Consider the following 14918-nt stretch of genomic DNA (forward strand, 5'->3'; position numbering starts at 1 on the left):
ATTTTAGATAAGAAAAAAATATATGTTGATTTTTTTGGTATCAACAAAAATTTAATACTTATAAAAAAAAAATTTATTTAATTTATAACACTTGCTTTTAATTAAACTGTATTTGTTAATTACTTTAATGAACGTACTTCAAAGTTAACTTGTCAACTTTATTCTGATATTATATTCTGATTCAGATAAATTTTCCAACAATTTTCGAATTCAATTACTTTGTTTAAAAAAAAAAAAAAAGTAATGATTTTCCTGAGGATTGTGCGAAAAGCTTAATAGACATTATGGGGTAAAATGGGCCGCTTAAATTATATGCAAACAGTTAATTAGTGCCTGCACTGAAATGACCTGTGTAAAAAAAATTAGTTTACACACAAAGATCTAAAATTCATCCGAAAATAGTCAAAATAGCTTCCTAGGCGCGAAAAACGTTACGATCTTCAGGTACGTATGGCAATTTGGTTGCCATCAAAAATCGAACCTAAACCAATAACTTTCCTTCCATACCGGGTAATTAAGAGCCTTATTGAGTTCAAAAGATTCTTGTAAATTCTCAGAGATTTTGTAAGAGTAAATGAGTTGTGTATAAAAAATGCTATGTACAAATATATATATACAGCCATGAGAATCTATCGAGTTTTTTTTCATCCAGGAAATATCTCTATAAACTCTTGAATTCCTCTTTGAACTTTTATAATTAGCGCATTTATAAAATATAAAAAAACTGAGTTTTAAAAACAAGTTCAAATATCTCGCAATTGCGAAATATATCAAAAATAATAGATCCAAAAACTAGATCTTATAAATTGAAAAACTCTTTAGATTGCTATGATAACCATCGAAAAAGTAAATTCATTAGTATCATAATTGAACAATTAGTTTTTTGAATACTGTAATTAAAAAATAAATTTTTTTGAGCATAAAAAACTGAAAAATATCTAGAGTGATAAATTTCAGAGCATAGAGGTAAAATCGTTCTCCGCTTTTTTAAAAAAAAAAAAAAAATAACATTGATAAATTAAAACTAAAATTTATGTTTGATATATTTGTAACTTTGTTTTCAGATATAATTAGCTGATAAATTTGAAAAACTGTAAAAAAACACTGATACATTTTTTTAAATACACACTTATGTATTCTAGCATTTTATTTAAATGATCTTTAATATTAAGTATTTTAACCGACTTGCATGCTGTGAAGTAAACCATAAAATTATCGTTTATTTGTATCCTTCGTTTTTTCAGTTCTATTTTTTTTATATTATAATGTAAACATTTAAATAACATGATGGGCAAGCAAAAAACTTGTAAGCTCATGTATAGTTACGCAAATTTATTAAGTTACGTCTCACAAATAATATATTCTCTTGCATATATTAATGCATTAAATAAAAAAATTTGTATCGAAAAAATGAATCATGCAAATCTGAAACTAGTTCCGTTATAGAAACGGTTATTAAATATTACCAACAACTTCAGAATATTAAATATTAACTTTCAATTTTTTTTTTATTCTCAAGGAAGATTTACGATAAGTTTTTTGAATTTTTTTTTTACGCGAACGTCTACATTTTTTTTAACTGATCAATTCGAATATTTTTTACAGCAACCGAAAGATTTTAAAGAAAAACATACAGATATTTATAAACTAAAATGTTAAAAAGAAAATTTAATATTTTTGAAATTTTAATTTTCTGAATAATTAGTAATCTATAATTTCGATTAATTTAAAAATAAAATGAGATTCAAATAATGATCCCCGGTTACCGGAAGATTCAATCAAATTAATTAAGTCATTCGGAAGACATCGTTAGACAAATGGCAAAAACAAAAATGCCAGACCACGTTGGCCACCTGACGGAAATTCAAATAAATGCATGGAAAAATTTCAATAATTGCATCAAGATTTACTGTAACGATTGTAAATTTTACTGTAGTCATAGTAATTTTCGCACGTGTTTACTTTCATTTCCGTAAGGTGGCCAACATGATCCAGCTTTACCATGACACCATAGCATTTCAAACAACAATATTTTCCTTGTACCTAAAGCTGATCAATTTTCAGATCTTAGATCAATCTATCAACTAGATTTCAATTAATTTTTTTTAAACTTCATTTTTCCTTATCTCCAAAGTTACTCAATAAATTAAACTAATCTTGAAAATTAATTGGCTTTAGATTTAATGAGCTCTCGATTATCACCGCAAGAGTTTGTTAAGTTAATTAATTAACTAATTCCAAAGATATCGTGACCAAATTTTGCTTACATCTATACGTTCTCATTCAACTTTCTAATTACGGTAATTTGAAACTTTTAAAATTTCAAAACCTGCACATCTTTTACGGATGATTTTTTTCAAATCGTACCGATCGCGCTTTTTTTTTTTTTGCTCAAAAATAATAATTTTTCTTTTGAAGTAATATTCAAATAAAATGTAAATTTATATGCAGATTTTACATAGAATTTTTTTATCACTTATTTGAAAATCTTTACTGTCAAAAGTTTTAACAAACAGATTTATTTTTACAGAAAAACCTGACATTACTTTTATGAATAAATTAAAACAAATAGTTTTTTTTTATCTAATTAAAAATGATTAACAACACATTTAATTAAAAATAAAAAAAAATAAAAAAAAAAAAAAAAAAAAAAAAACGGTAGTACCAATAAAAGAAAGTTTTATGAGGTTTTAATGTAAAGTAAGTAAATAGTAAGTGAAAGATAAATCATAAAAAAAAAAAATAATTCATTTTTATTTTCGGTCTAACATTTATTCCTTCTGATGACACCTGTAAAACACGAGGAAAGAAGTAACGTAAAAAATATAAGCTAAGTAAAGACTGAAGAGAAAAAGAAGTAAATATCTAAAGTAAGTGCGTTTCTACCCGCGGAAATGGATCGTCCGGAAGACTTCAGAAGCCACAAACTACGCGTACCATTTGTCTAACAGTTTTTTTCTTTTTTTTTTTGGGCTAATGCAACAACACGAATACTATAAAAGTTAAAAGTAAAAAGTTCTAGTAAAAAACAAATGAAAAAAGACATTATTTTAAAAGCCTCCATAGATGCATTATTTACAAATACGACATTAATTTGGATACTGAAAAACTAAAAAAAAATTTTGAATGATACTGAAATTCGGCGATATCTAATAATTTATGAGTGTGAATGTAGCAGACATCGGACAAATTTTAAATTTTAAATAAACAGAGTAAATAATTTAAAAAATAATATTTAAAAAAAATGCACGTTTAAAAAATTAAAAAATGAATAAGTGCATTTTTTAAAAATATTATTTTTAAAACTATCAACTCTGTTTATTTACAATTTTAAATTTGTCTCACGTCTGCTACATTGACACTCATAATAATTTTATTAGTGCGAATGTAACTGAGATCAATTTTTTAAATTTTTGAATAAATAATTAAAATGTTAGTAGAATAAAAATTCAAAAATGCATATTTGCATAATTGAAAAATCAATACGTGCATTTTTTACAATTTTTATATTCTAATTAATTTATTTATTTACTCAAAATTTATAAATTGTCTCATGTCTGCTACATTCATACTCATACTTTATACCAAAAATTCTGAAGTTACTGTCAAATAATTTTTGAATTTTTATCAAAACGTCAAATTAGAAAAAAAAAATATTTTTAAAAATGACACTTCTAGATTTTTTAATTTTCTACACGTGCATTTTTTAGTTTTTTTTTTTTTCTGTAATTGATGTCGAAAAATTTTCAATTGTCTGCTAACTTCAGGATCGTTTTATAAAATATAATTTTAAAAAATGATTCAAACTCAAAAGACGATCTTTGGGATTTTTATATAAAAATTGTAATTGAACATTTTAAAAGCTGTATTAGTCGGCTTATTTTATTTACAGAAGAAAAGAGGACTCAAAAATAAAGGACCAAATATAGCACGCAACGATATCGGTCTGTTGAATATAAGAGGATTCTGATACCGTTTGATCGGTCTTCAAGAAATCCGGTCTAACATGCTTTCATCAACGAGTTGGTCAACTTCTTTCGTGTCGTGCCGAGAAGACGTTGCAAAGTACTCTCTCTCTCTCTCTCCCTCTCTTGCTCTTATATTCTTTTCCTACCGTTTTCATCTCGTGTTTACCCTTCGTCAAATCAACAGACTGATGATGTATAACCCAATAATAATTTTAATTTTCATTGAAAAAATTATATTTTTATTACCATTAACTTGGGGACAATTGAATGACTAAAGTTAGCAGGCAGTTAAAAATTTCCAAATTTTTCTTCCAATTCAATTTAAAAAACAAAAAAAAATATGCACATGTAGAAAATTAAAAAAACTATATGTGCAATTTTTTGAAGTATTTTTTTTTTATTTTATCAAAATAAAATATCACTGATATTAAACATGATATTGAAGTTAGACGTCAAATAATTTTTAGATTTTTTTTTTAAATAAATTACAAAATAAAAAATATTTGAAAAAATTGCACTTGTAGATTTTTAAATTTCCTACATGTGCATATTTTTAGATTTTTTTTTTGTCATTTATCTATTGAAAAAAAAATCAAAAAACTGTAAACTGTCTGTTAAATATGAGTGTCAATGTAGCAGACAGACAAATTTAAAATTATTAATAAACAAAGTAAATAATTAAAAAAATTGAATTTTAAAAAAATGCGCATAAAAAAAATTTTGAAATTAATAAGTGCATTTTTTATAAATATTGTTTTTGCAATTATTTACTCTATTCATTTACAATTTTGAATTTGTCTGCTACAATCGTGATAGTCTGTCAAATTCAGGATCACAATAATAATAAATTAAAGTATATATTCACTGACTCACCTAAAAAAAATATCAATTCTCGTAGATAAATATCTGCTAAATTAAAATGCCACTTAATTATTATTACACGTATTTTACTATTAAAAAAAAAATATCCTCAAGAAAATAAACAACAGCGAGTAATTAAAACACTTGGGATTAATTCACAGACACGTAATACAGATCAAATTTAATCACTAGTACACGATAATTTAAAAAATTATTTTCATTTTTTATTCATTACGTTCTTATTTACTTTATTTAGAATTTATTAAATATTTTTTTATAGTCACTATACATTAAATATACTTTTATATTATTTAAAAATTAAATTAAGACAATATATATTTTGTCGCTCGTTCAAACCTTCCACGACTCACTGAACTTTTTTTAGTAACGCGTTTTTAAAACAATAATTATTTATTTCACGCGGTTCCCGGGTTTTAAAAACGTAAATACAACGAGCGCGTTCAGCTGATAAACGTGAACTGACTGAACACTGAAGTGAACTTGATGCGCACAGCGGACTCCGGCTTTAAAGAGTAACCGCGCGCGTGTCACTTTGCGCAACTACTTTCGCGCCGGTTAAATTTTCCCCGCGCGTGTTCTCTTCCTTATTCAACATTTACTGTACAATTTAGTGTCTTTATCTATTTATCAGACGATCTCGCTCGCACGCTCGTCGTGAATCCTTTATCCCCGGAGTTTATTCCCCGTACGTTTTATTTAGTCAGAGTCCAGGTCACGTTTTATTTTATTTTATATTTTTCGTAAATTAATAAAATTCTTATTGCTGACAAATTAAAAATTTTATTTATTTTAATTTAAATAAAAACTTATGATTTTGTAACTTTTGTAGGTTAGTTATTTTTGTTTCTAATAAATATGAATGATAAAACAATTTTTTATTTTTAAAAATTTTAAATGTAATTGTTTGAACTTGATTTATTATTAAAGGCTCTCTCGAGTGTTATTTAATTATTAAGACACCGGCACTTTATTTCATAGGATTTCTCGCGTCCGCAATTTCGCTTGTGGTTTGACCGAGCGACCCAATTATACCAAAGAGAGGATAGGGCTTTCTACCTCACTGCACCTAGTGCAAAAGCTTCTCCAACATTTTCTGTATATACTGTTCCAGGTGATTCAGGTATTTCTAACCTAATATGGGAGCTAAACCAACGTAAAAAAAATTTAAGTGCACAGAAAAAAAGGATTTCTTGGTGCAAGAGTTTTTTTCTCGCCTGAAAAAATTTATAATGTAAAAAAATTTATTTGGGCAAAAAAAAATTTCGTGGAGCCGAGTGTAAATTTTTAGCACCAAAAAATCCTTTTATTCTAGAATACTGTAGGTAGCTGAGTCTAATAATTTTTTGAATTTTTTCAAAACTATAAAAAATACTAATAAAAATTATTTTTAAAAATTGCACTTATAGTTCTTTAAATTTTCTACATGTGCGTATTTTTAGAATTTTTTTTTTAATTGATTGATTGGAAAAAAAGATTCGAAAATTGTTAATGGTCTTTTAATTTCAGGAGCATTTTATTCTGTATCGAAAATGGCCCCGAGAACTTTACACCACAATGTACTGGGTAATAATGGTGTAAAAAATTCTCAGTGTAAAATATCCATCCGTATAATTTAACACGGTGTAATATACTTTTTTACACCATTGCATGTTACCATAATTTTATCACCAAAATTTTGACACTGTCATTTACACTACACCAAGTCTTAAAAAAATTTACAGTGCATTTACACCATTGAGGGTACGAACGTTCTAATCTACGTGGTGTAAAATTTAACACCGTGCGTTGTATAACGTTCACAGCGGAAGTGTTGAAAATTTTCACACCAAATCATTCGCACTACACCGTAAACCCAAAATTTTTTACAATGTGTTTAAATATATAAATTTTCTGGGATTTCAAAAAATCTTTAATCTTTTTTATTTATTATTGATTTCTTAAAAATTTTTTTTGTTTAAGATTTTTCATCAACGAGATTCCATCTGTCTAATCGTGTAGTTTAGCGTCTCAAGTTCGTTCGAGTATCGTTACCGGGAGTTTACTCTCGTCAAGAATGACTAATTGATTAGTACCGAAACTACTTAACAAAGATGCTGAGTGTTACGTCTGACGAAGGAGGACTAGGAATTCACTAGTTCTTCGAATAATTATGTGAATAATTATCGCCATCAAGTCAACTGTATTTCATCTAAATTCAGTATTTTAATTAATATTCAAAAATTATAACATTTTCATCTTATTTTCAATTATTAAATGAAATACTCAAGCAAGTAAGTTAAATAAAATCCGATCCAATTAAAACACGGGCAGCAGCAAGTTGAAAAATATTTTATTTTTTTTATATTCTATGAATAAATTATATCGGCTTTAATATTTAATTATCATTGTTCTTAATTAATTTACTATGTTAATGAGGATTATTATTACTCAGCTCTACACTAAGCATAAATAATTTTTATATTTTAAAAACCCTGTCATTGGGATATTTGATATTCTTTTAAAAAGAGAAAATTAATTGTAGAAGAAAAGAAAATAAAATCAATAACAACTAGGAATATAATCCCCATCGAAATATATTATTTTTATCCATAATTCAACCAGCCGGAAATATGTTAAGATGAAGTTAGTAACTGAAGAAAGTATATATCGACAAGGCTTTATAGATCAGTATTAGACATTTCAGTCGCGTACTCACTCGTCGCCCGAGAGTGACTTTAACATCCATGTCCCACGACAACCTCATCTTCAAGACCCACCATAATTCTTAACTTCCTATCCAACGACTTTTTCTTCTTTACGTCCATCCTGAATGTCAATACAACTGTCGTATTACCAATGGTAAATTTTTTTACTCATGCAGTCCATTTTCAACCATTTATTCTCATTCTCACACGACTTTTATCACCAGACAAAATACTACTTACACCCTAAAGAATAAACAAGACCTACAAATAAAATTAGATGAAATTTAAATTACTATCATCCTTATATATATTTTTATATTTATGAAATGAAAACAATCATTTTCTTTGGACTGAAAATTCTTCTGCCAAAATTTTTTTTTCAATTAAAAATTTAAGATATATAATTTATACAAAATTTAAATACAGGGAAGAAGGCATCGTTTTAAAACACTCAAAATCGTACTTTTATTTTCAACTTGCAACCACCAAAACTTGGCAATTAAGTTAACAAAAAAAAAATAAAAAGAAAGGAAGAAAACTAGATATGTATCGACTTTAGACAACAAGAAGTACTTTTGGAAAAGTTTTGCGCTAGAAAGAGACGTATGACAAGTACAAGTGGTTTTGTATACGCGAATTCAATTCTATACATACATATGTACTATTTTCTACTGTTTCAACAGTACAAGCTTCTGTTTTACGTGTAAGTACTCAGTGTCTAGTTTACTGGAAACTATAAGCGGCAGAATGCGTATACCAGAACAAACAATACAATCAAAACCAACTCTTTATAAACTCCATGAGTTTGAGTGTTGAGTTAACTATGTATGAATATATATGCATATAAATATCAAAAAGTTTATTCCATGTCCACCTAAAAGCTCTTGAGAGTGATGATTACACCATTCACTGATTCATGACTCTCCAAACTCAGATACACAGTACCTGTCATTATCCATTTAATTTCAAAAGTTTACGCGGTAAATATACCTTTGTTTTATTTTTTTTGTTACGTCCAACAATTTTTTTTTTAAACCACTTCATAATTAAAGTACATTTGTCTGGTTTGTATGTGTATGCCAGTCACCATAAACGCATGAGGAGTGTTTTAGGTGTGAGATGTGTGTATAATTGAAAAGCGAAATTTTGCCGGTTGGAATTCTAGAATTAAATTGCATGTGAACTAGTGCCTGGAGAGGGAAAGAGGTAAATTTATTCGGTCATCCGTTTACGAGTTGTACCAAGAGGAATGAGAGAAAGAGAAAGAGAAAGGGAATTAGGGATGAGAAGAAATAAAGGAAGAAAGGGAGTTGCCAGTGGAAAATACGCAAACGGTTTACTGCCGGTTAATAGTCTGACAATAAAATGACTCCAGAAAGTAAAGAGAAAATTTTTAACGGCACTCATTTGCTGATCATTCGCTCGTTGTTTAAAAAGTTAGTGTTAATAAATAATAAATGAATGAAAGTAAATCATTTTTATTTATTTATTTGTTAAGAAAAAACTAAATGCGAATAGAATTTCCCTAGGCAAGTTTTCAAACGTCTTGATTTCGCTTAAAGAATTCATAGATGACATGAAATTTATGACTTTGAGTTTTTTCGTCTCAAAAACATTCTTTGCACATTCTGATTTTTTTTTTTTAGTTGATTACATAGCAATCATTTTATTTCATTTTTCCTCATGGTGAAATTTTCAAAGAAAATCTATTACAATTCGTCAAGTGAGTTCTCAAAATACCATTGCTTCAAAAGTTTATAAATGTATGTATATACATATTTTTACATAAATATAAATATACTTTTACTCATACATACATAAACTCGGTTAAGTTCAAAGATGAGCGAAATCGTTTAATTAGTTTAAAAATGGCGGCAATTTGAAATTTCAAATTAACGAAAAACGTATCATTCATTTATGAGACAATTAAACTTTTTTATTGTATTTGAGATACAATTCGACTTTTGATGCTTGAAAAATAAAACTGTTATTTTTTGACACCATTTTACTGGGATAAATTTAACATCGCTACCGGTGTTGTTTGTTACCGTTTTAGTGTTAAATCTAACACCGATAACTTAAACACCAGGATAACGTTACTTACACCAGTTTTTTTACAGTGTGATTTCGACTGATTCCAATGAGAATTTGGCTGAAAACACCATGAAAATCCATTTAGGTGTCAATCTAGAAATCCATGAAAGTTCATTGAAGATTTTCCAGTGCATGATCACAAATGAAAAATTATTATAATTAATTGTAAAACTTTTATAAACTAATTTTTGTGACAGACACTTGAAATCAACGGCATTTAGCGCCTATAGTCGGCAGCTAAAAATATTAAATAAGATACAGCTGGTAAAAAAGATACCTAATCATTCTAATAGTGACGTCTCACCTTCGGCTCGGGCACCAATCTTCACACTCGCGTCTTAAACACGATCACACTCGATAGATAAACTACTATTATCTAATTAAAAAAATAAAAATAGATGTTACCAAATAATTAAATTAACACCGTATTTATTTATGTACAGGAAATTAAAAAATTTTATTAGAAATAAAAAGTAAAAGTAACTTTTAATGTCTATCTAAATATAACTATTGTCAGGCAGTTACTTGATTTTTATTCTTGCTACTGCGTTATAGCATTCAAGTGTTTGCTACGTAAAGTGTAAAGTCTTATGATAAAAAATATTTTTAAAAAAGTAATGTTGTTTATGAATATCATCTTTTTATTGGCTCTAGCGAAATGCGAGCCAAAAACAATGGAATGCTTAGAAAATGGCTCAAGCGTATGTAAAATAGAAAATAGATAATAGATATAATGACCCTTACACTGATAGAAGGATTTCTTAGTATTAAAAAAGATTTGTTAATATTTAACAAATTATTTCTTAACGGAGCTTTAGTTAAGAAATATTTATTAATATTTAACAAATCATTTCTTAAACATCATTTTTTTGTATTTAATAAATATTTCTTAGCATCTAATAAACGATTTGTTAATATTTAATAAACGATTTCTTTCCATTTAAAAAATGATTTATTAGTATTTAATAAATCACTTTTTAATAATTAATAAATGAATATTTTATATTTAATATATTTTTTATTATTTGAACAAATTTTTTTTTTATATTTAAGAAATTATCTATTAACTTATTTATTAAAATTTAATTCATAAAATCACACAGTTCAAGAATATGTATCTATATATGTTTTTGCATGCAGCTACACACATTCATTAATATTTATATTTATAAACAAAAATAACTAAAACAACCATCGTATAAAATTTTCTGTTCTTTTAATTTCAAAATACAATTTCATAGTAATTAACACTATAACTAGAATAAACAAATTAAAATTTCTTATATTAAACTACGCTGAGAAATAACATAAAATCCGTTTGATAGTACATGTGTTTTTAATGGTTTTATATTTGATTAAAATTGAACTGAATAAAATTAACAAGGCTTCCATATTTTCATATTTATAATATGGATGACAATTTACAAAACACTTCTGATATAAATATTATTTAAGTATATGAGAGCTTCAGTTGTAGGTTACGTTTAACCAACAATGCAAGCTAGAACGGAGTAAACAATATGACGTCGCAACGACACACACATATAGCTTTTTTAATACTTGTACACCACTACAGGCTCGTGTGTAGCCCTCTACCGACAAATTCGTCTAAGAAATATTTATTAAATATTAACAAGCCTTGTTTGGTACTAACAAATATTTCTTTTATGTTAATAAGACTTTGTTAGCATTAAAAATATTTCTTAATAATAAAGAAGTTACTTATTTCATTATAATAAATATTGTTGATAATTACTAAATATTTGTTAAATCCAAAAAAGTCAGTTGAGAAAAATTTAATAAATCAATTTATTACTCCTAAACAAATCCTTCTATCAGTGTATCAATCGATATAACTATTAATCACAATCGACAGCGTTTCTAATTTTTTTTTATGTTTTAGTGTACAAAAAGCAATGCCTGCTGTTCAAAATTATGTCACTCCAGAGTGTACCCCTTACCTATTAGAAGATGCGTGCCTACTTTATCAATAGTAAACAAGCCACCTATTTCAATGGAAACAAAAGACAGTCAAAAAGAAACCGATATGTGTATTACCGATGGGAATCACGTACGTATACAAGAACAGAAAAAATATAGTAGCAATAATTATATCAATTTAGGGTCAGTTTCTTGAACCGGGATATTTATTTGATTTGATTGAAATAAGATTCGTATTCACTCCGGATTCACACCCGATTTTTTCAGTACAACAACAAAATAAAAACTAACCAATTTTTTTCCTCCATAACGCAATAGTATCAAATAATTGTATGAAATATTTAACTACCACCTAAAAATTCGATACTTTTTTCCAGTGTACACAACGAAGTCAATGTTGCTCAAAGTACTGTGTAGTTGTAGGATTGGCGAATCAACTTTGTATGAGTATATCTGATCCTAATAAACCAAAAGTAGGAAACACACCTTATTCTGTAACATCAACACCAAAGAAGTCGGAAACTAAATGTCTATCAACTGGATACTTTGTATGTAATAAAAAAATTAAATAATTTAGTTATTTATTGAGATAAATTACACTGCGAAACATTTGCGGAGTGGATGATTTTTCATTTAATGAAATCCTCCGGAATGAAAAGAATGGGATGAACTTTTAATATCATTAAAAAAAAAATTTGTAGCAATTTTTATATTTTCCGAAAAAACAAATATTTTCAGAAGATTTTTAACATTCGAGTCGCGTAATTATTCAAAATCTAATTAGAAAAGTTAAATTCGGTTAAGTATTACCCACCCTTAATGTACTATTACAGTGTACAATTTGTTTTTTTACAGTGTTTTGCTAACAACGAATGTTGTTCCGAGCTATGCGTATCCATAGGATATCATTCTATTAAAGCTTGTGTTAACTCGACGGTGACTGTTGACACTTCAGTAAAAAATTCATTTGATTCTACAATAATTATATTAAACAGTACTCTGGATTATTGTACGCCAAACAGTTATAATGTATGTGCACAATAAAAAAACAAAGTACCACGGCCCATCATTCACTAAGAAATTATTTTTTTCAGTGTGATGATTTGAGCCAATGTTGTGAAAAGATTTGTGCTCCAATAGGGTTTACTGGAATTAAATTATGCATGTATCTTCCAATTAATAAGTCATGGACAATGTACTCTCCATCTTCTTCCGTGACTAGCAAACCGAATCAAAATTCAAATTTCTGTGTTTTGAATGGACATTATGTATGTAATATAAAGTCAATTATTAATATCACGAAAAAAAAGTTCTATTTAATAGTTTTAATTGATTAATTAATATCTTTTATGTATAGTGTGTCGAAGATTATGACTGTTGTTCTAAAAAATGTTATTCTATGCGGAACACTAAACTTCACGCATGTATTGTCTGATAAATCATTTGAACATCAGTATCATAAAAATCCACGTGACAATTTATAAGGATTCGGAAAAAATTCATGAGGATCTAAATATAATGATTCATGGGAATATAAAATACTCTCACAAAAACTGTTGGATAATTTAACCTTTACACTATATATTATATGAAATTATTATTGAATGAGTTATTAAAACATTTTATGAATTAAAAATAACACAAATTTATTTAAGTGTTAAAACTCTGATGTGAATGCGAATTGAAATGAAATTTGCGTTACTCCAAAATCACTCTGTCCATAAAAAAATTCTCTATTTACTCCGTATGCGGAGTGATTTTTTTTAAATTCCAGAACTCCGATGGAACGAATCCGGAATGAAATAAAATCTGTTCTCACCAAGATTCACTCCCGATTTTTTTCAGGGCTGTCACAATTATTTTTTTTCGCTCAGTGTATAGACAGATTTAATGTCTTGCATTATGTAACAATTTACTGGCTTATTAATCTTATAAAAAACATGTATTTATATATAATTATTTCGAAATATAAATCAATTACTCATACATATGAAATAAAAATAAATATAAAGTGGATTCATTAAGAGATAATAATATAACGTAAGAGAGAAAATAAGACAAATGTTTATAATAAGCGTTGAAGGGAAGTGCAAGAAACAGCGTAATTAGTAAATCACATAGAGACGTGATACAGCTGAGATTAAACTCGACGAGTGTTGGGTTTTTTCCTCACTGGTAATATTATTGTCATGAGATTTTCATCTCTGCTATATTAAACTTTCTTTTTCTCATCTCTTTTATCTCCGTGTACTTTATGAAAGGATTTAAGTCAGGACATGAGTCGGGAAATATTTTCACCTAATCAAACAAAATCTTTGAGTAGACCTTGTTTGCACAGTATATAATATATAATCCTTCCATTCCATCAGTTATTTTAATCTTTACCAAATAAATATTTCTTGTCCTAAATTAATAACGGACGTGAGTTTAAAGCGATACCAAATGTCGTTTGTCAATGGTTTGGCCAAATGCCAGACTGGCTACGCTCAGGTCAGAGGGGAATCGCAACAAGTACAATTAGGGAAAGCTTAACTTATGTGTACGTTGACCCAAGAAGTTTAAGCTTTGATGTTATTGTTTACTCATTTGTTTAATGTAATCTGTATTTTAATTATTCAACATTTTTATTTTTAAATTTCATTAATGAAGGAAAATCATTTTTTTCCCAACACCGAGCCCCGAGTATGTAATGTTTATGTATTGAGTATGTATTTTCATGGAAGCTTCAGACGAGGGCTTCCGAAATAGCTCTGGCATAAAGAAATAGAGAACAACCGGAAATCTTAGAGCTGGCCCGCAGGGTCAACCGATAGACTAATTTTTTTTTAACTCGTCGTTTATAAAAAAATCCAAAAATTATTAGACCTTGGATAACTTCAGTACTATAAAATTATAACCCTGAAGTTAGCAAAATATTAACAATTGTCGGTTTTTTTTTTTTTTTTTTTTTCAATAATTCATTTAAAAAAAAAAATATATATATATGCACACATAGAAAATTAAAAAAACTATAAGTGTAATTTTTTAAAATATTCCTTTTTTAATTTATTACTCCAAAAATTCGTTACATTCCAGTCTACAGCTCAATTTTCCCCAAAAACAAACCTAGTTGGATCTACGGATTCCCCCTCATCCACTCAGTGTTTTATACTTCACCTACTCCATGTGAAAAGTGTACTAATTTCCCGCAAGTACTAATAATTAATAAATATCAATAAAAATTGACAAACTAAATTTTAAAACAAAATAATTTATGTCAGAAATGTATAAAAAAAAATCAACAGCCAATCGAAATAAATATAAACAATTTCAAACACAATTCCATACAATCCAGTGATTTAAAATTCAA

At 27.3% G+C, this 14918-nt stretch overlaps 1 protein-coding gene and 1 long non-coding RNA gene across 3 annotated transcripts; both read left to right on the forward strand.

Annotated features, from left to right (window-relative positions):
• Nucleotides 1–5478: 5478 nt before the first annotated feature.
• LOC103579728 (uncharacterized) lies at nt 5479–7363 on the forward strand. The gene is made up of 3 exons (XR_008404538.1): nt 5479–5679; nt 5829–5970; nt 6810–7363. It is a non-coding gene; the product is annotated as an uncharacterized LOC103579728 (long non-coding RNA).
• Nucleotides 7364–9964: 2601 nt separating this feature from the next.
• LOC103579605 (uncharacterized) lies at nt 9965–13503 on the forward strand. 2 transcript variants are annotated; one of them, XM_053742869.1, is made up of 6 exons: nt 9965–10329; nt 11532–11699; nt 11947–12117; nt 12425–12598; nt 12664–12837; nt 12927–13503. In XM_053742869.1, exons 1-6 carry the CDS (start codon nt 10219–10221, stop codon nt 13002–13004), a joined length of 876 nt encoding a protein of 291 aa, XP_053598844.1. In that variant the 5' UTR covers nt 9965–10218; the 3' UTR covers nt 13005–13503. The 2 variants fall into 2 exon arrangements, with proteins under 2 accessions (XP_053598844.1, XP_008559265.1); XM_008561043.3 differs by lacking the exon at nt 9965–10329 and adding an exon at nt 10759–11408.
• The last annotated feature ends 1415 nt before the right edge of the window (nt 13504–14918 follow it).

This window comes from Microplitis demolitor, chromosome 2 (assembly GCF_026212275.2).
Source record: "Microplitis demolitor isolate Queensland-Clemson2020A chromosome 2, iyMicDemo2.1a, whole genome shotgun sequence".
Classification (NCBI taxonomy): Eukaryota; Metazoa; Arthropoda; class Insecta; order Hymenoptera; family Braconidae; genus Microplitis; species Microplitis demolitor.